The 27,529-nt window shown below is 58.7% G+C and overlaps 1 protein-coding gene across 4 annotated transcripts in view; it reads left to right on the forward strand.

Moving 5' to 3' along the window:
• Nucleotides 1-27,529, forward strand: part of KIAA1671 (KIAA1671 ortholog) — a 188,030-nt gene that overhangs the window by 63,567 nt on the left and 96,934 nt on the right. For 2 of the 4 annotated variants that reach the window (XM_070066040.2, XM_089322917.1), the window contains one exon: nucleotides 4,620-4,754. The exons of 1 other annotated variant lie outside the window; for it this stretch is intronic. In XM_070066040.2, coding sequence (XP_069922141.2) covers nucleotides 4,620-4,754 — 135 coding nt within the window. Of the gene's footprint in view, nucleotides 1-4,619; nucleotides 4,755-17,282; nucleotides 17,516-27,529 lie in introns of those variants that run through there. One more of the 4 variants, XM_051835480.3, reaches the window with a different exon arrangement.

A 27,529-nucleotide genomic window follows, 5' to 3' on the forward strand; every position in this document is an offset into this window, starting at 1 on the left:
CGCTGGCTGCGTGCCCAGCGGCCGGGGGAGATCCTCACGTAGCAGGATACCTGGGCCACAGGCACGTACCTGAGTGTTGGGCCCACGGCACCCAGTGTGGCTGTGAGCAGCTCCCTTACAGAGGCCAAGAATGGAGACTAAGAGAAGCTGAGGAACTTGGCCCAGGCTACAGAGCAGCAGTGGCCGCGCGAGCGCTGGGCCCCGGGACTGGCCTGGTACCCAGTGGGCAGTGGGCTACTTTGCAATGGGCCGCTCTGCTGAACGAAGAGTCTTGGAGGCGGAGGAGGAGGCTGGGGCGAGGCTAGGGAGCCAAACAGCAGTCAGTGCCTGGTGCTGAAAGGGAGGCCCGGCCGGGGCCCAGAGGAGGTGCCGGCTCCAGCCCGGCCTCGAGGGGTGTGCGTGCATGTGCAGGGCTGATGGGGGCAGTGCCGGCACTCTCGGCAGGAGCACAGCCCGGACGGAGGTTTGCAGGTGGGAAGGTCACGGCCGTGTGGGAATGGCACCGCGCCGTGGTGCGGCAGGCCAGAGCCCGGGCCCCAGGCCCGGTGTTGCCGACCGCCCATCCCTATGTCGTGCTGTGCAGTCCCCAAGGTGGGGTGACCCCTGAGGCACAGTTGCTTTTCTCAGCAGGTCTGGAGACCGGGAAGCCCCTTGTTCCTTCATTACTGCATTCATGGGGGCAGGGCTCTGGCGACCTCATCCCCTCTTCAAGCCCCACCCCCAACCCTGTTGCTCTGGGGACTAAGCACCCCGCATGTGGCCTCAGCCCCCGGCATGGGGTTTGACCTCTCTGCCACTTGCCCGCTGCGTCTCAGGCGCTCACTTTGCCTGTCTGAGCCTCAGTTTCCTCGCTGGGGCTATCATTGACTCCTGCCTACCTTGCAGGGCTGTTCTCGGGCTGGCTTGAGGGGCAGCGCCCAGCCTGCAGGCTTCCCAGGGTGGGGTCCACCTGTGCCCGCCCCCTCCAGCCTGCTGTGGGAGCAGTGGGGGGCGCAGCCGTGGAAACGTGACACGTGCTTGCTCGCAGCCCGGGACTCATGGAGGGGACGCCTGGGCCCGGCTCTGTCCCCCAGCCCTGGCTTGGCCGCCTGCCCGGAGTAGCACACGGGCCCCGCCAGTGCTGGTTGTCAGGGGATCTGTTTCTTCGCCAGGTCTATGGGGAAGGCTTGGCCCAGCTCCCTGTCTCTGTTTTCTGTGGACTGAAGATCTTTGGTTATGGAGCTTATTCCTGCCCCCCACCCCCAAAGTAACCAAAACAAAGGACCCCTCCCTAAAACAAAAACCAAACCCGATACCAGTACAAAATACTGCTTGTTAGAAATTCAAACCTGGAGCAAGCACTGGGCACAGAAAGGGGCGACACTGCAGGGGACGTCCGCTTCCGATGCCGGAGCCCCTGAGTTTGAGTCTCTGTCTCTCGTTCTCTCTTTTTAAAGAATGCAAACTGGAAGACAGAATTTGGGATGTTTTCATCAAAAAGCATTATTGGGTGTCCAAGGACACAGATATATTCACTTGGTTAGACGTGACTCCGTGGCTACTGGAAGGAATCGCCCCATGGTGCCCAGTCCTCGTGTGTGAGTTTTATATGCCATGGAAGAAAGGGAAGAAAACCTCTCTGAAATGAGGATGCCGTCTCGGACAGGGTGCCCGTCTAGCCCCTCTGTGCTGCTCAGCAGGGCGCCCGTCCAACCCCTCCGTGCTGCTTGGCCACGGGTGGTGCTACCCCCCACCCCAGGGCCCATTTCAGCCAAGTCTGCATGCAAGTTTTGTTGTGACAACAGGAGGAGGTTGTTCTGGGCGTCCAAGGGTAGAGGCCAAGGTTGCCGGTCAGCGTCCTCAGCAGGTGCAGGGGGGTCCAGCCCCAAATGGCCATGGCTCAGAGGCTGAGGGACCTTGGTCTACACACAGACGCGGCACAGGCACCTTCCCACGGCTCTCATAGACACACAGCCCTGTTCACAGAGGAACATGCAACTCAACTTGTTTTTCTTGTTCATTTTTAAAAAAGATTTATTTATTCATTTGAAAAGCAGATTTACAGAGAGGTAGAGGTGGAGAGAGAGAAAAAGAGAGAGAGATTGAGAGAGAGAGAGAGAGAGGCCTTCCATCCACTGGGGTTCACTCCACAAATGGCCACGATGGCTAGAGCTGGGCCGATCTGAAGCCGGGAGCCAGGAGCTTCTTCCAAGTCTCCCACGTGGGTGCAGGAGCCCAAGCACTTGGGCCATCTTCTGCTTTCCCAGGCCACAGCAGAGAGCTGGATCAGAAGTGGAGCTGCCGGGACTCGAACCAGCGCCCATGTGGGATGCCGACACTGCAGGCAGCGGCTTTACCCGCTATGCCACAGCACTGGCCCTGACTCTTTTTTCTTATTGTTCCTCTTTGGAGCGCTAAAGTTTTAATGTTTTAAAGAGATTTATTTATTTGAAAGACAGAGTTATAGAAAGAGGGGGAGAGAGCTTTTCCACCTGCTGTTTTGCTCCCCAAATGCCTGCATCAGCCAGAGTTGAACCAAGCCAAAGCCGGAGCCAGGAGCTTCTTCCAGGTCTCCTATGTGCATGGCAGGGGCCCAAGCACTTGGGCCACCTTCCACTGCTTTCCCAGGCACATTAGCAGGGAGCTGGGTCAGAAGTGGAGCAGCTGATATTTGAACCCACGCCCGTGTGGGATGCCAGCACTGCAGGCGGTGGCTTAACCTGCTGCGCCACAGCTCTGCTCCCAGACGTTTTGAATTTTGAGGAAGTCCATTGTTGTTGTTTGTGCTTTGGTGTCATTACATTAGAAGCCATTGCCTAGTTCAAGGTCATGAAGGTTTATGCCTGTATTTTCTTCCGGGAGTTTTACTGTTTTTAGCTCATGCAAGTCCATCTGTGAGCTGACTCGCCTGCAGGCTGTGAAGTTTACAGCACACTCTGCAGGCACAGCCGTGGCTTTGTTGGCGGTGTGGAGAGGAGAACGGAGTAGACCCCAGGACCTTGGCCGGCCCAGCTGGAGGACAAGCAAAGAGGGGGATGAGGGATTTTTCAGAGAGCTGAATCAAGAGGCCTGTTCTGGGCAGGTGCAGATGGTGAGCAGGCGGTGCAGGCTCCGGAGTTCCCACCTGAGGGACAGAATTGGGGGCCGCCTGGGTGCACATGGGATTGATTTAAACCCAAGGGACGGGGCATGAGGAGAGACCCGGAGGAAAGGACGAGGCTGCAGCTGGTGGGAACGGTGGGGGGGCGGCGCAGGAGGAAAACCAGAGTCTTGGAAGGCGTCAAGCAAAGAGGCAAGGGGCCGACGTGGCATGGTGCGTGAAGCTACTGCTCCCAGCACCGGCTTCCTACGTGAGCACGGGTTCCAGCTCCAACTGCTCCGCTTCCAATTCAGGTCCCTGCTCATGCTCCTGGGAAGGCAGTGGAAGATGACCCAAGTCCTTGGGCCCCTACCATCCTCATGGGAGACCCGGATGGGGTTCTGGGCTCCTGGCTTCAGTCTGGACCAGCCCCAGCTGTTGCGGCCATTTGGGGGGTGAACCAGTGGGTGGAAGATCTCTCTCTCTCTCTCTCTCTCTGTTTCTCTGTCTCTCTGTAACTCTGCCTTTCAACTAAATAAATACATCTTTTAAGAAAGAAAGACAAGAAGGAAGGGGTCAAGAACCCAGCCTTGTTCTTGCTGATGCTGTGTGTCCCTGAGCAGGTGCCTCTCCTCTCTGGGCCTTCCTGTCCGTGTATGGGGATAAAATATAAATTTCCAGAGCCCCCTGTTTACTGCACTGTGACCGATTGCCTTACACGGAACTGAGTGGGGAAGAATGGCAGGACGCGGACTAGAGTGGCCTAAGCATGCCGCGTTTCTCCGTGTGTCTGTGCACGTGTGTTTGGATGCACAGAGTTGTTTAAAAGTGAGGTCACCAAGGCTTCCCCCTCGTGGTAGGGAGGCTGGCTGATCTGCCCCTGCCCCTGCCCCTGCCCCTGCCGAGAATGGAATAGGCTTAGAGGAGCCAAGCCAGGCTCCTGGGACTCACACACATCCGCCCCCTGGTGGCGGTATTGGGTCATGCACCCGGAATGCCCTGTTCCTTAGTTGGTTTCCCCATCCCCCTTAGCAGCTGGCTACTGTTACTACTGTGCTTTTCCCGGATGGTTGAGGCTCAGAGAGGTTCAGACTCTCACTGGAGGTCACATAGCTGCTTATTTTTTATTTACTTGAAAGACAGACCAAGCGAGTGAGCGAGCGCCCTGCCTTCCATCTGCTGATTCCTTCCCCCAGCTGCCGAGTCTGGGCCAGGCTGAGCCCAGGAGCTTCCACGTGGGTGGCAGGAACCCAAGTACTTGAGCCATCACCTGTTCCCCCCAGGGTGTACATTAGCAGGGAGCTGGAATTGGGATCGGACCTGGGACTCGAACCCAGGCTCTGACATGGGATGTGGGTGTCACAGCCGACATCTTACCCACTGCATCCAACGGCCGCCCCTTGTGTTCATTATGAAGCGGCTGAGGCTGGACCCTCTCCAGGTGGCACTCCTGGTGGCTTCGATGTCCTTGTTTTTCGGCACAGGAGGGCCTCTCTGGGTGAGGCTGCCCAGCCTGCAGTGGCAAACCCCCAGGGAAGTCCTCTTGTGTTCTGTGTTTCAGGTCCCACCGCGAGACCTGGGGAAAGGGGCTGCCTTCCCCAAGGACGAGCAGCAGCCCCGACAGGTGTCCCCCACAGCCCTGGGCCCCCGCAGAAGCCACAGCTTCCACAAGGACAAGAGGAGCGGGCCCTTCGTGGTGAGTGACCGCCGCGGGGCTGGTCATGCTGCTGGGCTGCGCGTGGGTGAACAGCTGGCTGGTGGGTGCTGCCTGGCCCACTGTGCCGGCGCCCCGTGTGGACAGTGCGCGGGCGCTGGTACTCCTAGCTGGGGAACCCCAGCTGCCTGGTGTGGAGCGGGGAAGAGAACCTGCCCCGGGGGCTGAAAGTCCCAAGTTCAAGTCCCAGCACCGTCTCTTCTCGGGCTCTTTGACATCTTGAGCGAGTTCCCTCCTCTCTCTGCACCTCCGTCCCCTCACCTGGAAAGCGGCTCGGTCATTCCTGTTTCTTTGGCTCTGTTGTGAGGGTGCGCACACTGTGTGTGTAATGTGCTTAGGTGTGGTGACGTGGAGCTGGGTTCACATCCCGGGTCTGCATGCATTCGTGAGCGACTTTGGAGAGGCCTCTGGCCTCAGTTTCTTCATCCATAAAATGGGGATAATGATGGCATCCACTTTATAGGGCTGATGTGGGCCTCCTGCACTACAGCGCGTGGCGCGCCGAGCGTGGTTCTCGGCACGCGGCAAACACAGGTGTTTTTGTCCTGGTAATTATTACCCTGGTGGTTGTCCTGCTCGCTGGTCTCATTTTTGCGTCTCTGTTTGGTTACTGCTTGGCTCTCTCCTGTGGCTAGACTTCCTCTCCCTCCCTCGGTTCTTCACTTGTGCGCAGAGGTGGATAAATGCCGCGCGGGACCCTGGGGAAGCTGCCCCTCCCCCCGGGAGCCCCGTGTACCTGGGTGAGTTCCAGGGCCGGGGCCCATGAGGGGGCATCTTTATTGCAATGCCAGCTCTGCTCACCAGGGTCTTTAGGATTCACGGCTCTGGGCGTGTCTGTGGGGTCTGGGCCTGGTCTCCTGGGGGAGACGGAGGGTCCTGCATGGAGGTCCTGGAGCTGTCCCTTCCAGCCGTGTGGCCATGGACAGGAAACGTCACCTCCCTGAGCCTCCGATTCCTCCTCTGTGGAGTGGGGGTGGAGGAGATGGCTTGGCAGGCCCTGGCTTGGCAGTGGGTGTGAGAGGGGGAGGAGCCTGACTGTGGGGCTGGGGGTGACGGGGCGGGGCAAGAAATTGGACCTCAGGGAGACGTGTGCTGAGCAGCCGCATAGGGTCATCCAGGGTCCAGATCCCAGCCCCAGACTCCCACATATTGCAAACCCGCCTGTTTTTATTTTTATTTATTGTTTCTAAAATGATCGCTTTCCTAGCCTTTCAACCCCTCTGAGGCTGCACCGACTGTACTTATCTGATTATACTTGAACTTGTGTGCGCGTGTGGAGACATCAGCTGAGTTTCCCATCTGGCCCGGGACTCAGCGAGGTGGGAGGAAGGAGGAGCTGCCAGGGAGGAGGGTGCCGGGTGCCAGGTGCCGGGTGCTGGGTGCCAGTGCAGGTGAGCCGCTGGGGAGTGGCCCTCGTTGTTTGTGGTCCTCTCCTGTGTGCTTTTGAGGAGCTGACGGGGAGGAAGCCTTCCTGGGCCCCAGGAGTTTTCTTGAAACGGAGGAGACGGAGGTTGCTCAGGACCTGTGGCCACAGGCGGCTGAGCTGGGGGTAGAACTGAGCCTCTGTGACCCCCTCGGTTGATGCTTGCAGCTCCCCCGCCCAACCTTGCTCCCTGAGGACCTCGAGGCCAGGCGGCCACCCAGGTCCCTGCCGGGCCTCCTGCCTCCCCGGGGGCCCTCGTTCCCCGACCCCCTGAGAAAGTGAACTTTGGTGTGCACTGGAGCAGGGATTGTGAACCACAGTGGTGACTGAGCTGTGGACCATGACGGTGCAGGTGCAGGTACAGCTGCCGTGGGTGGTGATGGGCTGGGGCTGACCGCTGGTGACCACAAGAATTCCCCAGGCAGTATCCACTGGCCCGTGTAGTCCTGAGTGCCTTCCTTTGTGGGCCTACTGTGCGCCAGGCCTGCGTGAGGGGCCCTGGAGGTCCTCCCCATCCCCATCCAGGGACGCCTGGGAGGGCCTGGTTAGCTGGAACAAGGAAGAGGAGAGGAGGGTGCTCCAACGGGGAGGCGGGGCCACAGCGAATGATCTGGATTGGGATTGGTTGAGGTGGAGGTTTGGGGGCGTCAGTCTTTTTGATGACAGACCCTGTCTGCATGTGCTGAGCGATGGGCGACAGTTAGAACGAGGCAGAGAAGTAAGGACGTAATGGTCAACGGCACTGGGCTCGGACAGCTGCGGTTTGCCGAACACGTACTGCGCGCCAGGCGCTGTGTCGCGAGCTACGCCTGCTTCATTCTCTCATTTAATGTGCTCAAGCGCCAAGGCCTCCCTCGAGGAAGCAGAGACTCCCTTGGGGATGCTTGTCCTCCGTCTTGAAGGTTGCACAGGTGTTGGACGGACGGCTGTGTTGCAGGGCCTCTTGTGGAAGCTTCTAGATGAAGCAGGTGATCTGGCTGTTCCACGCTGTGCGGCGACTTCCCCATACCGCTTGCTGGAGAAGTCTTGCCCCTTGCTTTCCCAGGCAGAGCCCCATTGTCATCACGTCGCCGTCTTTGCGCCTGGGGTCCTCGGGGCGCTTGCAGGACGGCTGGATAGCGTTCAGCCCGGGTGTCTCTGTGCCAGGGACTGGCGCGGTGGGAGGGCGGTGGGGGGAGCCCACAGATTCTGTTGATCACCGTAGGAAGGTGTCAACCCCCCATCAGCTGGGTAGGGGTGAGAAGGAGCCCAGGAGGCCGCCTCCAAGGGCTGCAGCCTTGGTCTGGTCCCTGGACAGACAGCTCTGCACATTGCACATCGCAAGAGGAGCTGGGGGCAGGGAGGGGATGTCGGTCCTCAACGTGGGAGGACTGGATGGGGGGATGGGCCGAGAGGACCACCTGTGTGTTGGGATGTGACGTGTATCCTGGGACCTGGGCTTCTGGGCTGAGATGAGAGCCTGCTGGGTGGCAGGGCATGAAGGGAGCTGGGAGACATAGGCTGGGTGGGGCTGGCGCCGCGGCTGGAGTGACCCCGTCTGCCCGGTGAGTCTGGGCAGTGGACAATGTGTAGGGGAGTAAGTGTGCAGACGCCGGCAGCCCCAGGCCCCTGGTCAGCACAGGAATGCCCTGAAACGTGGCTGACCCCTGCGGTTAATTGCTTCTTGGAAAGTGCAGGGAAAATGAGCAGCTGATATCTCAGCTGATGAAAGTCCATTTTCTGGATTGAAAGCAGCCAGAGAGATCAGAAAACTTCTGTTTCCTGCTCTTAAACGAGATATTTTGTATTCATCCATTTACCCATCCATCTATGCATGCACCTACCATCCAGTCTTCTAACCATCCATCCACCTACCCATCCATCTACCCTCTCATCTATCTATCCATCCATCTTTTACTCCCTTAGTAAGATTTTTCCATAGTTGTAAGAATATACAGATGAGTAATTTAGTCTGTGGCTTAAAACTGCTCACATTCAATAGACTGTAAACAAGTAATTACGTAATCCAGGATGATAAATACTAGCCACTGGTTCCTCCCCCCATTCATGCCTTCGAGACATTGATTGAACGTCTGCCGTGGCTCCTGGGTTGTCCTCGGCCCTTCAGGGCCAGCAGTGAAGAGGATGTGTGTGGCAGCTGCCCTCCTGGAGCTCATCGTGTGGTGGGGAGAGACAGATCTTAACCAAGGAGCCAGGCTCCAAGAGAGAGACTCTGCAGTGTTACCAAGGTCTACGGAGGGAATGGGGCCGGGGCATCACGAGTGACCGGGGAGAGAGCAGTTGGGGTGATTTGCTGTTTGGCAGTCATGGAGGGCCTCCTGGAGGAAGGGACTGGGGCTGCCCAGGCCCACAGGTGCATCAGAGGAGGGGAGCATCAGGTAGAGGGAACTCAGGTGCAGAGGTCCTGGGACTCGTTCCGTACTGAGCAGATGCAGAAGTTGGGGCTGGAGTGGAGACGGCGACCCACATGGTCAGGGTCAGTGGCCTGGCTTTATGTCCCCTGGAGCCCCTGAGGAGCCCGGGAAAGTTAGGGCTGGGGGACGGGCATCAGAGGTGTGGTTTGGAGCGCCCCCTGGTGGACACTGTGCGGAGGTGTTGGAGGGACTCCGCTGGAAGCAGGCAGGCGGACTAGTTGAGGTTATTGGAGCAATCTGGGAAGACAATGCAACTCTGAATGCAAAGAACGGAATGTTTACCACGTTGGCTATTTTGAAGCATCCAGTACGGTGTAGTTAAGCACATTCACGGTGCTGTGCCGTCACAGACACTGCTCGTGGTGATGGTACGTGCTGGCTGTACCAACGTTGGCCCGTTGCATCCTTGCCAACCCCTTCATCGTCCCGTGTTGTAGATGAAGAAGAGGAGGCGCTGAGTCTTGGGTTCCGGCATTCTCCCCTCCAGGTGGTCCCCGGGCTCTGAGGGGCCAGGAAGATGCCCCTGTTAGAGATTTGGGACCCAAATCCCAGGAGAGCAAGGTCACACAGGGAATGCTGGCCTGCAGACGTCCAGGGCAGCTGGCGGGGGGAGGGGGCCGTCCCGGGGCAGGTCCCCAGGTGGAAGAGCCCAGTCCTGCTAGGCTGGGTTTGGTTTCAGCAGTGCCACCTGCAGCTCCCCGGGGCTCTGTGGGCTTCTGGGGGGAGGAACCAAGGCCGTGAGAGACTCCAGCTGGGTGCCCATCCCCCCCGCCGGAAGCCAGATGAATGAATGACAGAGACTGGCACCCACTCACTTTGTTTTATTTTTAAACAAGATTTATTTATTTATGTATTTGAAAGGTGGAATTGCAGAGAGAGAGAGAGAGAGAGAGAGAGGAAGAGGTCTTCCATCTGCTGGTTCACTCCCCAGATGGCCGCAACAGCTGGAGCTGTGCCAATCTGCAGCCAGGAGCCAGGAGCTTCTTCTGGGTCTCCCACGCAGGTGCAGGGGCCCAAGCACTTGGGCCATCTTCTTCTGCTTTCCCAGGCCACAGCAGAGAGCTGGATCGGAAGTGGAGCAGCCAGGACTCAAACCCATGCCCATATGGGATGCCTGCCCTGCAAGCAGCGGCTTTACCCACTATGCCACAGTGCTGCCCCCCCCCCCCCAACTCCATTGGAAACCACCCTGGTGGGACCCTGCCCCACCTCCTGGCACAGGGTCGCCTCTTTGTGGAGCCTCCAGGGATTGCAAGTCCTGGTAGGTGGGGGAGGGGAGGGATGCAATCCCAGAGGGCATTAACCCTGCCCCGGTGTCGTCAACCCTTCTAGCCCCAGCACCCATCTCCACCACTCCACACATGAGGCAAATGGGGACCCAGAGAGGTGACGTCACCTGCCTAGCGGGGGGCTGCCTGGCATCCTTGCTGGACACCTGATCAGAGGGTGTGGAACGGGTGAGAGACCCCCCAGGGAGGGTCCTGGGAGACTGGGGGGGTGGGTGCCACCCTTGCGCTTCTGGGGATTTCCAGGGTGGGCTACAGGCAGAGGGAGGTGGCCAGGCCGTGGAGGTGTGCTGTGCTGTCGGGTGGCTAACAGGAGCATGGCCCACTCTGCCTGGCTGGTGTCCAACAGGCTCTGAGCATCAGGGAAACAGACCAATTCTGCTTGCCCCTCTCACATTCCTTCTTTTAAAAGAAGGTTTGTTTATTTTCATTTATGTGAAAGCCAGAGAGGCAGAGACAGGGATTCCCCCATCTACTGGTTTCTTCCCCAAATGCCTGCAACAGCTGGGGCTGGGGCTGGGCCGGCCTGAAGCCAGGAGCCTGGAGCTCCATCGGGGTCTCCCACCTGGGTGTCGGGGACCCGCGCACTCGGGCTGCCACCTGCCGCCTGCCAGGCTGTGCATAGCAGGGAGCTGGGATCGGGAGCAGAGCCAGGACTCAAACCCAGGCGCTGTGGTGTGGGATGCGGGCGTCCCGAGCAGCGTGTTAGCCTCTGCGCCAGGCGTCCACTCCCACGTCCTTTCTTCCTGCCGTATACTGTACGCACGGTGGAGTGTGCCAGCCCAGTCCTGCCTACGGCTGGGTGCATTTTCATCACCCGCTGCTGTGCAGGGCAGAGAGCATGCTGGCTCTCATCCTGACACTCCCCAGCCCTAGCCTCGCCACCACAGCTTAGCGTTGCGTGCCCTAGGGCATCAGCACGGGGAGTCCCAGCGCCTGCTCTCTCTGGCTGGCTGCCTTGGGGCAGTGTGGTGCGTGCCAGCTCTGTGCACGAGACTTGCATGGAGCGGGCGCAGGAGCTTGTAGTTTTCCGTCGCTGTGTCTGCTACGGGTTTACCTGTTGCGCTGTTGCTGCGAGTTGGGGTTGTTTCCGGTTTGGGGCTGTCGCAGAGCCTGATAAATATTTGCTAGTCCTGGTTCTGAGGCCTGTCCTAGACACACCCAAGTGCCTGCACACAGACCCATGCATGCATGCACACAAACACGCACATGCGTGCACATACATGCACCGCATAAATACACACATACATGCACACACATGCACATGTATGCACACACACATGTGCACCTGCGCACATGCACACACACACTCTCACATGCACGTACACACTCACACATGCACACATGCATGCACACACGTGCACCTGCACACATGCCTGCACACACTCGCACATGCAGTGCACATGCACACATGTACACACATGTACATGTATGCACACACTCTCACATGCATGCACACACGCACACACATGCGAAGATGATTTGAAAGCCTCCACTGATTTCTCTCCCCATCTCAGAGATACAAGGCTACTTTACAAAGCTCACAGAAAATGGAATTAAAAGACAGTTTACTTTGGTGCAGAACCTTGAAATCCATTCATGATATGCATTCCCGTGAGCTTTTTTGAAACCCCCCCCCATAGGCACGGATTTCAGATTCTTCACCAAATTCAGCTCACTTTCAGTTCCATTTTTCGACAAACTTTGTAAAGTGCCCTTGTATTCCAAGAGCTCTTGTCCCAGAATTTATATTTATATATGTATAAAGTCTGTCTATATAATTATATATATGTGGTTCCACCAGCCCAAGCCTTTTCCGTCTATTTCTACACATCTCCCTGACTATTTATAACCCTTCCTAGCTTCTCAATGTAGGATTTTTTCTTCTAGGACTGTGGTTTCCAAACTTTTTTTAAAAGCATTGAATCACTACATTATTCCTTTAAAATTTTTTATCCTTTTAATTATTTAGTGAAAGAGAGAGAAGGAGAGAGGGAGACAGATAGAGAGAGATGTTTTATCCATTGGATCACCCCACCACCACCACCAAATGCTTGTAACAGCTGGGGCTGGGCCAGGCTGAAGCCAGCAGCCAGGAATTCGTTCTGAGTCTTAAAAGTACGTGCTGCCTCCCAGGGGGTGCATTAGCTGGAAGCAGAACCAGGACTAGAACCCAGACACTCCGACACGCGATTAGGGCGTCCCAGGTAGTATTTTAACCACTGCACTGAATGCCTGATGAAAAAAAATTGTTCTTTAAAGATTTATTTATTTATTTGCGAGGCAGAGATAAAAGGAGAGAGAGAGAGAGAGAGAGAGACAGAGAGAGACAGAGAGAGATAGAGAGATCTTCCAGTCACTGGTTCACTCCCTAAGTGGCTGCACCGGCCAGGGCTGGGCCATGCTGAAGCCAGGAGCTGGGTCCCTGAGCTGTCACCTGCTGCCTCCCAGGGCCTGTCTCAGCAGGAAGGGGAATCACCGGGACTCGAACCAGGCACTCCGATGCGGCCAAGCACCCGTTCTGCCGCACGCTGTTTCTGCGTGTCCGTCTGTCGGGGCTGGGTGTTTGTATTGTCCTCACTTTGGGGCTCTGACCGACACCCCCGCCGTGTAGTCCATTCCACTGCTTCGGCTTCTTCGCCATCCCAGCCTCCACCTGCACTCACCATTTACTTGTTTGTTGACTTCCTGTCTGCCCCTCCCCCCCACCAAGCCGGAAGTGCAGGATCCCAGGCCCCTGGGGTTGTCCACGCAGAGCTGACGCACAATGAATATTTGTTGAGTTACTGAGTGAGTGGGTGAGTGCACAGCCCAGAGCAGGAGGCAGGCGTGTGCACATGTATGTAACCCGTGATGGGGGTGGGAGTGATCTGTGCTCCCTTGGCCTGACATGTGGGAGCCAGACAGGAACCGGGCACAGCCTGAGCTGGGTTTCGCAGGTGGGTGGAAGTTGACCGGGCAGAGGTTCAAGGCTGGGTTCAAGGCCGGGAGGTTGGACTGCCTGTGTTCGAAGGAGGACTTGTGATGCTTGCCGCCTGGTCCCTGGGAGGGGGCTCGGAGCTCTCCAGGTGCCACTGCGCAGGGTGAGGAGGCTGGAGAGATCAGCCGAAGGCAGAGTGCAAGGACAAAGGCTCCCTGGATGCCTCCCATGGGGACACCTGGTCACCCTGGGTGTCTGACTCCCCCGGTCAGGACCTCCCCTGGAGACCGTGCTTCGGGAGCCACAGCAGGAGCCAGGCCAGCCAGGGACCCGGTGGTCGGAGCTCGGCAGAGCAGAGGCAGGCGTGGTGCATCCCAGCCCTCACTGGCCCAGTGTGGCTGTAGTGTCCAGTTTTTCAAGCAAAGCTGATGAGCTTGATTTTAATGTGAAATCTCACCAAGCCTGTATGTTGGAGTCTGCCGCCTGCAGTGCCAGCATCCCATATGGGTGCCGGTTTGGGTCCTGGCTGCTCCGCTTCCAATCCAGCTCTCTGCTATGGCCTGGGAAAGCAGCAGAAGATGGCCCAAGTCCTTGGGCCCCTGCACCCACGTGGGAGACCCGGAAGAAGCTCCCGACTCCTGGCTTCGGATCAGCTCAGCTCTGGCTGTTTCGGTCATCTGGGGAGCGAGCCAGCTGATAGAAGACCTCTCTGTCTGTCTGTCTGTCTGTCTGTCTCTGTGCCTCTCTCTAACTCTGACTTTCAATAAAACATAAAATCTTTATAAAAAAGATGTATTTATCTGAAAGTCAGAGTTACACAGAGAGAGAAGGACAGGGGGAGAGAGAGAGAGAGAGAGAGAGGTCTTGCATCTGCTGGTTCACTCCCCAATTATCTGCAACGGTTGGAGCTGTGCCAATCCGGAGCCAGGAGCTTCCAGGTCTCCCACGTGGGTGGAAGCGCCCGCATTCCTGTGGCGTCACTGATTGCCTGAGCGCCCTCTAGTGGGGAGAGGTCTCTGTCGCTCCCCACCTCTCTTCCTGGTTAAGGCAGGCATTTGGTGCAGGGGTTAAGACCCCGCTCAGGACCCCCCATTCCACATCAGAGTGCCTGGGCTTGGGTCCTGGCTCTGCTTCCAACTCCAGCCTCCTGATAGTGCACACCTGGGAGCAGAGGGGATGCCCCAGGTACCCGGGTCCCTGCCGCCCTCTCGGGAGACCTGGATGGAGTTCCTGGCTCCAGGTATTGGTCTGGCCCAGCCCTGGCCATTGGAGGCATATGGGGAGCGAATCTCCCCCTTCCCCTCCTCTCCTTTTCCCTAACCTCCTCCCCCTCCCCCATATCTCTCCCTCCCTCCCTCTGCATTTCAAAGAAAAATAAGTAAATAATAAATAAATAAGGGAGGCACCGGTTTTCTTGGGCAGTGTTCAGGAATGACCACCAGGGGGCAGTGTGGAGGCGAGTGAGTGGCACTGTTGCTTTGTGCTCAGCAATTAACCCCTTCCGTGCTAGGGCCTTCCTCTAGGCCTCACAAATCCATCTTCCCTGCTAGGTTTTGCTTCTGCAGAGCTCCCTGACGTGGGACTTGGGTCCCACCCAACCCGTGCCGGTTTCTATTTCCAGATCCCGGCATCCGGGCCGCCCAGCTGGGGTTGGGCCGGCGCCTCTGCCACCTCCCCTGCCCTGGCCGCCCTGCTTGTTCTCACTGATGATGTTCCTCTTAGGAAGAAATTTTTTGGAAAACAAATGTTTTTATTTTCTCTGTAATAGGAGGGTGGGTGTGAGAGAGGGAGGAAGGGGCTGGGTATGCCCAGCCCGTGGTGAGCGCCTTCTGGGTATAGAAAGGGCGCTTCTGACCCGAGCAGGTGTGCTTCCAGAGGCGCTGAATCCTTTATTTGAACCTGAGAAAAAGCACGTTCGAGCTTCAGCACCTTGCCACCTCCTTCAAGAAGTCCTCCCAGGTTGCACCCTTCTCTGTGAACTCTTCCGTTCCGAACCCGCTGGCCTCCTGTGCTATAGTTTATTTCTAGGTGCCTGCCTGCTTTGGACTCCTCAAGGGTGAGAATCCTGCCCCACTCACCCCCCTCCCCCTCCCCTCCCCCTCAGGCCCCCATGAAAGCCAGACCGACAGCCACTTGAGGATCTTCTTGACCGGTGTGACGGGAGGAGGTGGGAGCCAGGCTGACCAGGCAGGGGCCCTCGGTGAGGAGGAACGGCTGGGTGAGGAATGACCTTGGCCTGGTGCCTGCCTTGACCCTGAGAGGAGGCTGCAGAGGGGCAGGGTGGTTAGGTCTGAACGTGGAGGCCTCGACGTGGGCAGGAGCCACCCAGGCGAGGAGAAAGGGCGTGTGCATTTGTTTCCTGGGTTGCCATGGCCACTGCCCCTGCCCCATGTCCGGTCCCTGGTCCCTGGGGTTCCTGGAGGCAGAGGCAGCCATCGAGGCTTCGGCAGGGCCCCCGTGCCCCAGAGGCTCCGGGAGAATCCTCCCCGGCCTCTGCAGCTTCCGCTGGGCCCAGGCGTCCCTGCCTCTGTCCTCGCCTGGCCCTCTGCCCCGTGCTCTCCTGCCTCAGATCCGGGTACTGGTCACTGGATGTGGGGTCGCCCAGGGTCTCAGCCCATTGGGGGCGCTCTCACCACACGCCTGAGACAGCCGAGGTTGACCGCTCTCACCTCTGGAGCCTGGCGGTTCCAAGGTCAAGGTGCCCGCAGTGCGGTTTTGGGAGAGGGCCTGTTCCTTCTGCACGGTGCCCTCTGGGTGTCCTTCCGTGGCACAAGGCAGGGGAGGGGTGCACCCAGTCCCTCGAGGGTGCTCAGCAGAGCCCCCGTAGCTAATCACCTGCCAAGGCTCCTACCTCTTAGTCTGAGATACAGAGACAGAGAGAGAGAGATTGATATTCCATCCACTGGTTCACTCCCTAAATGGCCAGGACTGGACCAGACTGGAGCCAGGAGCCAGGTGCTTCTCCCAGATCTCCCACATGGGTGCAGAGGCCCAAGCACTTGGGCCATCAGCAGGGAGCTGGATCAGAAGTGGAGCAGCCGGGACTTGAACCGGCACCCCCATAGGATGCTTTACCCGCTTACGCCCCAGTGCCGGCCCCCAAGTTCCCGTGTTTGGAGGGACACAGGTGTTTAGCAGTGGCACCCAGTGAGGCAGGAGGAGTTCGGCTCAGGTCTCAGGCTCCTGACGTTGGTTATAGAGGCCAAGACCCTTTCCAGGTGCGGTCGCATCCACAGTGTCCCGCCGTGGATGTAGGTTTTTGGGGGTGGCCATTGAACCTGCTCCAGGAAGTGCAAGGAGGTCCAGCCAGACAGGGAGCAGTGGAGAATCGGGAAATTCTCAAGGTGCACCTTGCAAGAGCCCCCCTGGTTCAAGTGCGTTTCCTGTTGGCTCTCGGCCTTGCCGTGAGGGGTGCAGCACAGACGGGCCCAGGGTGTCCCAGCGGGGTGGGGCACCTGGCTCCTCTGCCTGTACCCCCCACACCTCGCTCTGCCTTCTCCAAGACGGGGGTCCGTGCAGAGTCCTTGTGGGCACGGCGCCCTTCATGGCGAGCTCGCCCTGCTGCCCTGGCTGTGCTGTGGCTCGGCTGGGGCGTGGGTGTCGGGGAGGCCCCTGGGGCCGTCAGGCCTGGGTTTGCATGGCTGCATTGAGTCTGGACACATGTGATGGTCACACCACCCTCACGAGGGCTGAACACATGCCTCAGTGTTCATCTCCCTCCCCAGAGCCTCAGAACCCTGCCACACACGGCTAGTTCATCCCCATCTACAGACGGCATCACTGAGGCCCACTGACGGGGCGGGGGGACACTGGAGGTGGCTGGGGTTGGCCCTCTGTGTGCTGGAATCTGCCTTTTTAATGTTTGAAGATCGATGCTCCCCTCGCCGTTTCTTAGTAAGAGTGCTTGGACCCAGGACTTCGAGCTGAGAGGCCTGGGTCCAGGCTTGGCCTAGTTCCTGCCTCGCTGTGTGACCTTGGTCAAGCCTCGGCCCTCTCTGGGCCTCGGTTCCCTTCTGTGTACAATGCAGGTACCCAGAAGCTCAGCTGAGGTCGGGAGGAAGGTGGCTGGTGAGGGCAGGTGCAGCGGCAGCCTGTGGGGTCCCGAGATGATTTATTTCCTGCAGGGAGGGGGCCGGGGGCCTCCCTCTCCTCCGTGGTTTGTGGGAGGAGGAAGCACATGAGCTTGTGGTCCCAAGCACGCATCACTCATGTGCTCAAAACACAGGTGTCTGTACATACGCTCCCGCCCTGGCCCACACACCCACATGCTCCCACACTCCCACACGTGCCCACACCCTCACCCTCTGTTCCCTGGTTCTAAGCCCTGTTCCCCCTGGGGGAGACCCAGCAAAGAGTCCAGGCAACCAAAACCTTGAGTCCGGGAGGAGCGGGCCCCTGGGCCTGCCCTAGAGGTGCTGCGGGGCGGGGCTAACGGACCAAACAGCGGCTTCTCCGCCCCCAGGGCGCCTGTGGCTGCGGCCAGTTCCAGAAGCCCGCTGGCTGCTCCCCTGGCCGCCAGCCGGCTTGTGAATGATTCATGCCGCCTTGAACCTGACTCCAGCGTGACAGGCGGAGCGGGAAGAGCCGCCCCCTCTGGAGGAAGACGGGCCTTGCGACCAGGGCCGGCAGCATAACCCGGGGCGCCAGGCATGGAGTATTACTACTGCCCCAGCTTGCTGAAGTTCCTGCAGTACCTGTGGGTGAGTGAGGGGCCGGCCCCCCCCCCCCCCCCCCCGTCTCCTCCGCGCCCTCCACTTCCTCCCCCTGCCCTCGAGCTGCGCACCAAGTTTCCTCCTGGACTCTGGCTGCTCAGCGGCATCTCTGATCTCATTTGTTAGACGGAGAGAGAGCACTAGGGAAGGGCCCAGCAGAGCAGGGTGGGGAGTGGTCTCCTGCCATCCCCGGGTGTGCGTGTGTGCGTGCGCGTGTGCGTGTGGGCTGTCCCTGGGCCTGCGTGGGGGTGTGTGTGCCATCCTTGGCCGTGCGTGTGTGTGCGTGTGCATGTATGTGTGTAAGTGTATGTGTGTGTGCGTGTGTGTGTGTACGTGTGCGTGTATGTGTGTGTGTGTGTGTGTGTGTGTGTGTGTGGTCCGACAAGGAAAGCCAGGGCAGTGCTTGGAGTTCTCAGAAAGGCTCCTTTCTTTGACTTCTTTGTGCTGAAATCAGACCCCGCTTGTGTTTTTCGGTGCGTGTGGAAATGCCCGGTCTTTTATGAGGTGAGAGGAGAGATTTCACTTTCCCCAAACTCAGCGAAAACCCCAAGTCAGGAACGCAAACACACTGCCGCCCGCCACGTCGCGTTCTCACCCCTGTTTAAGAGACAAATCCGGGACGCCGAGGTCGGGGAGCTGTGCGTGGACTGCCCTGGGGGGCGCAGGTGGCTTTTCGGGTCTTGTTTGGGCTGTGTGTCCCTGGGCAGGTTGCCGGCCGTCTCTGGGTTTCTCTGTCTGCATCCTAGCCGATTGTGGGTTATGTGAGCTCTGTGAGCCTGGGGGGCTTGGCGGGGAGTTGTCAGAATTTGGTCTTGGGGTCTTCTAGAGCCTTTGCCCCTGCGTTGAGAAAAGTCTTGGAAAATATTATTTTTCCCCTTCTGAGTGTTTGCAAATACTTCGGATGCCTTCTCACCAGAGAACTTTCCGGAGCTCCTAAAAATACAACTTTAGGAAGCGTCCTGCGGCCGCCGCTCCCCAGGCGCTGCCCCCTCCCCCTGAGCCGTCTGGCGCAGCTAAAAATCAGAAGCCCCTCCCGGCCCTCGTCCTTTGGTGAAGGACATTTGAGCGTTCTTGTGGAATCCACGCCAGGCAGGCTTTGCTGGTCTGTCCTGTTGGGGTAGGAAACTCGGCAAAGCCCCGAGAGCCCAGGTCACCCACAGTCGCTCAAATCTTTGAAGTGTGCAGTTCCTCGGGTCCTGATGACCTAATGCCCCAGCTGTGTGTCAGCTTCAGATGGCCAAGATACAGCCCACCCTCCCCAGGAACTTAGACCTCGATCATGTAGTCACTCAACACACACTTAACCATTTGGAACCAGGTATTCAAAACACAGGGTTGAGAGAGCTAGACAGGGAGGGCCCCCTGACTCCGTGGAACTTACAGTCTGGCCCAGTGGTAAGTGGACCAGGAGCCAAGACCGTATTTGTGTTAGGATGGGAGTGACGCACAGTGCGACAGGGAACCCGGTGTCGTCAGGGTGCAGGATCCCGGGTCTGGGGGAGCCTCCCCGAGGAGGCTGAGTGCTGGAGAATTTGTAGAAGCTGGCAGGTGAGGCTGAGGTGGGGGCCAGGGGAGGGGTGTGCCAGGCAGAGGGCTGGGGTGACAGAGAGAACAAGAGAAGCAGGCGTGCCCACGGCCAGTTCCAGCAGTGGACACCCATGCAACCAATGGAGGGAGGTGGGAGGGGCGGTGCTCACGCTCAGCCTCCCAGGGACAGTCATGGCTCCCACCCGCTGTACCCCGACTCTCCAAGGGACCTCGGGCTCGTCTTGTGCCCTCAGAGCCTTCATTCCCCGTCTGGACCCTGAAGTGGTGGAGGTGAGGCAGATTAGAAGGTCTTCCCGAAGTGTCCGTCCGGGGAGCAGTTTCCACTGGGCCACCTGCTTCCCCTGGGTGAGCAGATCCTGGAATATGGAGGCCCCCACGGGGCTCCCTGCTGGCTTTGTCAATTGCCCATGACACCAGCATCCCTGTCCCTAGGTTAGCCCTGTGTCCGCAGTGCTGGGCGGCAGACTCTGGCTTGCTGGGCCCCCAGGAAAGCCTGGCTTTGGACCGGGACAGCGGTGACGTCACGTGGCCTTGGACGTGAACCTCAGCTCCCTTATCTGCACAGTGGGGCCATGCCTTCTGCCTCCTTCACTGCTTGGGACGATTCCTGCAAAGTCCCTCGCTTATTTGTGAAACCCAGAAGCTGCTTGGAGAATGTCAACTGGCCCGTTTTCCCAGGAGGCCACCTTCAGATTCAGAGTGACCGGCTGGCCCTGTCCTATCTCGCAGAGCAGGCTGGGGCTGGCCAGCCCTCCACATCCCCACGTAGCTTTGTGTGTTCATCGTCATACCGTCAGCACTGTCACTCCTCGCTGTTCTCGGGACTCTGGGGATGTCACCTGTTTATGGAGATCTTTCCCAACCGCTCCCAAACAGCCCCACCCCTGCCTCGAGCCTTTGTCCTAGTGTTTTAAAGAGACTTAAAAATTGTATGGAGGGGCCAGCGCCATGGCTCACTTGGTTAATCCTCTGCCTGCGGCGCTGGCATCCCATATGGGCATCAGGTTCTGGTCCCAGTTGCTCCTCTTCCAGTCCAGCCTGGGAGGTCAGTGGAGGATGGCCCAAGTGCTTGGGCCCCTGCCCCCGTATGGGAGACTGGGAGAAAGTGCCTGGCTTCTGGCTTTGGATTGGTGCAGCTCCAGCTGTAGTGGCCATTTTGGGGGTGAACTAACAGAGGGAAGACCTTTCTCTCTGTCTCTCTCTCTCACTGTCTAACTCTATCTGTCAAATAAATAATAAAAAAAAAATTGTATGGAGTGGGGGCTGCGTTTGGCACAACTAGGATGCCACTTGGAACACCGGCGTCCCACATCCCAGGGCCTGGCTTTGAGTCCTGGTTCTGCTTCCAGTTCCTGCTTCCTGCTGATGCGCCTCCTGGGAGGAAGCAGGTTTTGGCTCAAATGCCTGGGCCCTGCCACGCGTACGGGAGGCCCAGAGGGAGTCGCTGGTTTCTGGCTTTGGCCTAACCCGGTCTTGGCTGTTGTGGGCATTCGGAGGGGAGTGAACCAGTGGATGGGAAGATCTCTCTGTTGCTCTTTCAAGTAGATGAAGCTAACTCAGTAAACATTAAGAGAAAGAAAAAAAACTCCCCCTGGGGTTGGTCTCACTCCAGACTAAGTTCCACTGGTGCTCCGTTGGGGTGCTCTTGCCGTCCGCGGGATACTTGGGGACATCTCGGGGTTGCTCCTTGGGATGCTGCTCGGTGTCCTACAGGCACCGGCCTCCTCCAGCCCTCTCCCCAACACCGCCAAGAACGACCCTGGCCCAGCTGCCCGTGGTGCCAAAGCGGAGAAACTCAGCTTAATTCTTCAGTTTTTGCCGCCGTGCGATCCAGGGTCCCTCGCTGCATCTCGCCATGGCAGGTTGCATCTGTACCAGGGGCCCCGTGGCTGCCCGCTGCGTGAACGAATGCATGAGGCTTGGGGTACCTGTTCCTGGGTGTGTCCATTGCTGATGTGAGCCCATGTGGGGATGCTTTGTAAACGCGATGTGTAGCACCTGCACTGTGTTCCCATGTGACTCGAGAGCCAGTCTCCCGCGATCGGACCCTCGGGTGGTCCCCAGGTGTGGAACGTGGCCGTGATGAAGATGTGCAGCCCTGAGCCACCTTCTGGGCCACGTCCCAGGGCGGCTTCTTAGAAGCGAGGCCAGCCCTGGGCTGCAGCAGGTTTCTACAAAGTTGTCGCTTGTGGCTCGGGGTGCCGGTGGCTTCCTGTGGTCGGCCAGAGTGGTGCTGGTAGCTGCAGGGCTGTTCTTGGGGGGGTGGACCTCAGCTGGCTGTGGCGCAGCAGCTGGGAAGTGGGGGAGGGAGAAGGAGTTTCTGTTTCGAATCATTAGTAACTGTAGCCGGCGGCTGCTAGCAGCGGCTCTGCTCTTGCTGTTTGGCCCTAGTATCCTTTGTTGATGAGATCACCCAGCCTCGCAGTCCCAGGCTCCTGGCCTTTTTTAAAATTTTATTTATTTGAAAGAATTACAGAGAGAGGTAGAGCCAGAGAGAGAGGTCTTCCATCTGCTGGTTCACTTAGCAAATGACCACAGCAGCCAGAGCCGAAGCCAGGAGCCAGGAGTTTCTTCCGGGTCTCCCACATGGGTGCAGGGGCCCAAAGACTTGGGCCATCTTCTGCTGCTTTGCCAGGCCACAGCAGAGAGCTGGATCAGAAGAGGAGCAGCCGGGACTCAAACTGGTGCCCATATGGGATGCCAGCACTGCAGGCCAGGGGTTTAACCTGCTACAGAGGTTTTAACCACTGCACTGGCCCTGTGGTGCCTGGTCTTGATGGGGCCTTGGCTTCCAGCTGGTTGCTGTCAGTTGTAATTTGGTTATAATAATAATGGCCACCATTGCCACCATGGTGTTTGCTGAGCCTTTGCAAAGTCCCTGATCCGGACTGTGTGCTTCTCTCGGGTATCCCCTTATCTCTTCCCAGGAAAACCTCAATCTCATGGTTGCCCCCATTTTGCAGTTGGGGAACTGAGGCCGAAAGAGCTTAGCTCCCTGGACACGTGGGAGCTCGGGTCTGATCCTGGGGCTGCCTCTGTCACTTCACGGGCTTCTTCTGGCTTCTCAGATAGGGAAACGGAGCCTCGCAGGATCGGGGTCGTGGGCCAGTGCGTAGGAAGGGTTTCCACGCAGTGCAGGCTGGGCGATGGCGGGAGGATGCTGCACCGAGCCGAGTGGCGCTCGGTGGGGAGGGGGCCGTGGCTCCCCACGGCTGAGTGAGAGCCTCTCAGCAAGTCCTGTGTGTGCTCTGAGCCTCAGTTTCCCTATCAGCCCCACCCCTCAGGGCTGTGCTGAGGATCAGGTAAGAGAGAGGCGCTAGGCTCCTTGGCACGGGGCAGGACTGAGCATGGGTGTCCGTCATCTTTTTTGCGTGGGGTGATGGGCAGGGCCCTGATCCAATGGAAGGGCCCGCCTCTCCCCCTGCCTTCCCAGGCCACACCCCTGGCTGCTCTGAGGCACCCTGTGCTCTGTGTCACCCACAGCACTGGGCAGGGGTGGCTTAGCACGTCCCTGGGAGCTGCGGGTCACAAAGATACCTGGCGGCCTTGGGGCTAGGGTGGCCTGGGGGAAGGGAGACCCCCAGAGGATTCTGACAGCTCCTGCAGGAACGTGTCCCGGGTCCTGGAGGCCGAGGAGGAGGGCTGTGCCCCTGCGCCCTGGCTTCAGGCCTCTCCCCCACCCCGCAGACCCCTCCCTGCAGGGAATGCTGGGGAAAGCCTCGGTTCCTCACTGTGGTCACTGAACCTCGTTGCTCCCCTGCACACCCCGCTCCTTGACTGGAGCTGTTTTTGGTGGGAAGATGTGCAGGTGCATCTGGCACGGTGGTTGAGTCGCTGTTGGGGATGCCTGCATCCCCATATCAGAGTGCCTGGCTTGAGTCCTGGCTGCTCCAGTTCAGATCCCGCTTCCTGCTGATGTACTTGGGAGCAGCAGGGGATGGCTCAAGTACTTGAGTCTGCACACACGTGGGAGACCCGCATGGAGTCCCTGGCTCCTGGCTTTGGCCTGGCCCAGCCTTGGCTGTTGTGGGCAATTGGTGGGAGTGAATCAGCAGATGGAAGACCCTTCTCTCTGTCGCTCTGGTTTTCAAAGAAAGAAAGAAATCTGGGCCGGCGCCGCGGCTCACTAGGCTAATTCTCCGCCTAGCGGCGCCGGCACACCGGGTTCTAGTCCCGGTCGGGGCGCCGGATTCTGTCCCGGTTGCTCCTCTTCCAGGCCAGCTCTCTGCTGTGGCCTGGGAGTGCAGTGGAGGATGGCCCAAGTGCTTGGGCCCTGCACCCCATGGGAGACCAGGAGAAGTACCTGGCTCCTGCCTTCAGATCAGCACGGTGCGCCGGCCGCAGTGCGCCAGCCGCGGTGGCCATTGAAGGGTGAACCAATGGCAAAGGAAGACCTTTCTCTCTGTCTCTCTCTCTCACTGTCCACTCTGCCTGTCGGAAAAAAAAAAAAAAAAAAAAAAAAAAGAAGGAAGGAAGGAAGGAAAGAAATCTGACGCCCCGAGTGTGGCACCTCCCCTCTGGGCTCTCATTGCTGTTTATCCACTTAGCTGGCCTCCTGTGCAGCCAGTGCTCACCTGCAGGTGGCACTGGTGGCAATAGTCACAGGACCACATGCTCTGCTCGCTTTCCCTCTGAGCGGGCAGCCTGGGGGCTCCCCGTTCACCCCCACAGCAGCCCGAGTGGCAGATCCACCCATATTTGGCAGATGAGGGGACTGGGGCTGTGGGCAGCCGGAAGGGTCAGGGCTGGGACTTGAACTTGCGAAGTCGGATTCCCGAGCTGGTGGGTTGAGGACGGCACGCAGCGTCCCGCAGGCAGGAAGGCCGCTCGTGTGCCCGCCCTCCAGGCCCTGGCCCGCAGCCCCGGGCCTGGCACCCAGTAGGCGCCCAGTGGAGGTGTGTGTGAAGGTGGCTGTGGGCCTGGGAGGGCCGTGAGCCATGGCTCAGCGCGCACCCCGCGCACAGCTGCCATGGCTGCTGTTCCGGTCCCAGATCCCTGCGTTTCCCTCCGTGCTCGGGGTCTGCTCTCAGCGTGTGAGGCTGAAATGGATGAACTGGCTATTTCGGTGCGGTGTGAGCCCGGCCTGAGGTCTGGGCCGCGGGCCGGCGTGCATCACCGGCAGTTGTGGTTCTGCCTCGCGTGGCGGGAGCCTTGTAAGGCCCAGGTCCAGCAGAGGACGGCGGCTGAGAGTCAGGCTTCTGATCCCCACAGGGGCACTTCCTGATGGCGCCTGGGCCTCCGGCCGGTCCCCAAGCTCTCCGACACCAGTTTGGCCATATGGAGAATGGAAATAGTGGTGTCGGGCTCCCCGTGGGAGGTCCTGGCACACAGTAGGTGCTGTGTAAGCGTTAGCAGCTGATGCCAGCGCTGGACCCTCGACTCAATCTAGGCACTGGGGCCAGGCCCTGCTCCGGGTGTCTGGAATCCCCCTCCTGGAGGAGACGGTCGGGGCTCCTGCCACAGGGGCTCACGCTCCGGTGTTCAGTTCAGGCAGGTGGGCTGCGCTCTGGGAAGGAGGAAGAAGCAGGCAGGAAGGCTTGGGGGGCCTCCTGGAGGAGGTGATCTTTGAATGGAGACTTTGAAGGAGGAGCAGGGATAGGCCAGGGAAGCACAGGAGGAAGAAGGAACAGATAGATGGTGCAAGTGTCCTGTGGTCCGCATATGTGCAGGCCAGTGGCGGAATAGGAAGGGCAGGGTGGCTGCAGCCAGAGAAAAGGGGTGTGGCGGTGAGGTCGGGGAGATGAGAGACCGATCATCCATCTACTGTCCAGTCCCCAAATGGCTGCAACAGCCAGGGCTGGGCCGGGCCGAAGCTGGGAGTCGGGATCTCCATCTGGGCCTGCCGTGTGGTCAGCGGGGACTCAGGGACTTGGGCCATCGTCTGCTGCTTTCCCAGGTGCATGAGTGGGGAGCTGGGGGGGAGGGGGAAGTGGAGCAGCTGGGACTTGAACCGGCGCTCGGATGTGGGCTGCGGGCCTTGCACGCTGCAGCTTAACCCTCTGCTCCGCGCCGGCCCCCACATGGTCCCTGACAGATGCAGAATGTGTTTGTTTCCTGCCCTGAGTGAGAAGTGCAGCACATGGTGCGGATAGCTCCGCCAGCCTGGCCGCGCGCTCTCTGGTCTGTGCTGTTGGGAGCTGGGTGTCGGTGGCGGAAGCGCCTCCTCCAGGCTGCAGCTCTGGCTGACCACAAGTGGTCATGGCTGGCTTTCAGATCCTCCAGGGCGTGGAGCAGTGACAAGGGACATGCCAATCCTGTGACTGCTGACAAGAATAACAAGTGCAGGGTAGAAGCTTTGGGGGGTGGGCTGGGCTCAGAGAACCTCTGGGGTCCGGGAGTCTGGGGTGCCCTTGACCTATGACCCCGAGCAGCTGCTTGCCCTCGCTGAGCCCCCGCTTCCTTGTGGGTGTAGAGAAGGATTGGGCTGGGGTCCCTTTCGTGCTGCTTCCCACGCGGTTCCCAACTGCAGGAGGCGGCCAGTGATGCAGAACTGGGGTCAGCCAGACGCTGGTGGCCCCAGTGGCGCCACCCAACCTTTTTTTTTTTTTTTTTGTGAAGATTTGTTGGGGCGGGTGCTGTGGTGTAGTAGGCCAAACCTCTGCCTATGGCGCCAGCATCCCATATGGGTGACAGTTAGTGTCCTGGCTGCTCCTCTTCCCATCCGGCTCTCTGCTTAAGACCTGGGAAAGCAGTGGAAGATGCCCAAGTGCTTGGGCCCCTGCACCTATGTGGGAGACCTGGAGGAAGCTCCTGGCTTCAGATTGTGGCCATGTGGGGAATGAATCAGTGGATGGAAGACCTTTCTTCTGTCTCTCCCTCTGTCTGTAATTGCCTCTCAAATAAATAAATAAAATCTTTTTTTAAGTTTTATTTATTTGAAAGGCCAAGTTACAGAGAAGCAGAAAGAGAGAGAGGTCTTCCATCTGCTGGTTCACTCCCCAGTTGGCCACATTGGCCAGAGCTGTGCCAATCTGAAGCCAGGAGCCAGGAGCTTCTCCCGGGTCTTCCACGCGGGTGCAGGGGCCCAAGGACTTGGGCCATCTTCTGCTGCTTTCCCAGGTGCATTAGTAAGGAGCTGGATTAAAAGTGGAGCAGCCAGGACTTGAACTGGCACCCATTTGGGATGCTGGCACTGTAGGTGGCAGCTTTACCAGCTACACCACAGCACTGGCTCCAATAAAATCTTTTTTTAAAAAAAGATTTGTTTGAGGTATCTTGACGAAGAAAGAGACACACAGAAAGAAACATACACACAAACACAAATCTTTAATCCACTGGTTCACTCCCCAAATGGCCATGACAATCAGGGCTGGACCCGACCGAAGCCAGGAGCCAGGAACTCCATGCATGGGTGCACCGGCCCAAGCACCTGGGCCATCTTCCACTGCTTTTCCAGGTGTGTAGGGAGGGAGCTGGGTCAGAAGCAGAGCGTCTGGGGCTTGCACTGGTGCCCAGATACTGGAAGGCAGCATCACAGGTGGAGGCTTAGCCCGCTGCACCACGGCACTGGCCCTGGACCCAGCCCTTCCCTGGGACCCCAGCGAGCAGCTGTGTCTCTGAGCCCTTTTCTCCTCAGGAGGTGGGAGATCTCCCTTTCTCTGATCCGTATGATGCCAGCACAGGCCAATGGAGAGAGCACCCGGCATACAAGAGGTGCTTAATAAGTGGGAGGTGTTATCATTCACAGACCCGCCCAGGAGTTGCCTTTTTGACCCTCCAGTCCTGAGTTGTCTGCTGCCTCTCTGGCAGAGTGAGTTCCAGTTTGCGACACTAGAGGGCGCCCCTGTTCTAGCAAATTGCCTTGTTGGGCACCTGCCTTCTTAAAGCAGGTGCAGGGCTCCGTTCTCTCACACCTGAGCCTGTGTGACCCTCTCAGCAGCCCGGAGAGGTGCTCAGATCATCCCCATTGCACAGATGAGGACACTGACCGGCCCCTGACCTGCCTGAGGCCACAGCAGGGACACATCAGACTTTCTCAGGGCCCTCACCTCCCCTGCAGCCTGAGTTCCAAGGCCAATGGGAGTGGAGGACCCAGCAGGGTCTCGTTGGCTGAGGTAGCCCCAGCCAGCCCTGGCCCCGGTGCTTGCAGATGGGAAGTGTGGCAGCAGGAGCTGGCGTGGAGTGCCATGTCGCTCGTGGCGTTTTGCTAGACCCTAGGCTGTTGGTATTTGGAGAGAAGCCACAGCTGGGTCTTTGGCTTCAGAGCACTTGGAGGGAGAGATGACCCGCTTGATGAAGGGTGCACCTTCGTCACTGACCTGGAAAGGGGACCCAGATTTGTGGGGTTCCAGCTGAGTGGGACACCTGGTTTTCACGTTCTGGCTGGTGAGTGGGGTAGTGGCCTGTGCTGGTGGAGTTGAGGTCTGGTCCTGTCTGCGTGGCCTGTGCCCTCCACAGCTCTTCTGTGGGGCCAGCGTCTTCTTGGGTTATCCTGTCTCACGGTCGGCTATGCTC

The sequence above is a fragment of the Oryctolagus cuniculus genome, chromosome 21 (assembly GCF_051225735.1).
Source record: "Oryctolagus cuniculus isolate XC-2025 breed Fujian yellow rabbit chromosome 21, ASM5122573v1, whole genome shotgun sequence".
NCBI lineage: Eukaryota > Metazoa > Chordata > Mammalia > Lagomorpha > Leporidae > Oryctolagus > Oryctolagus cuniculus.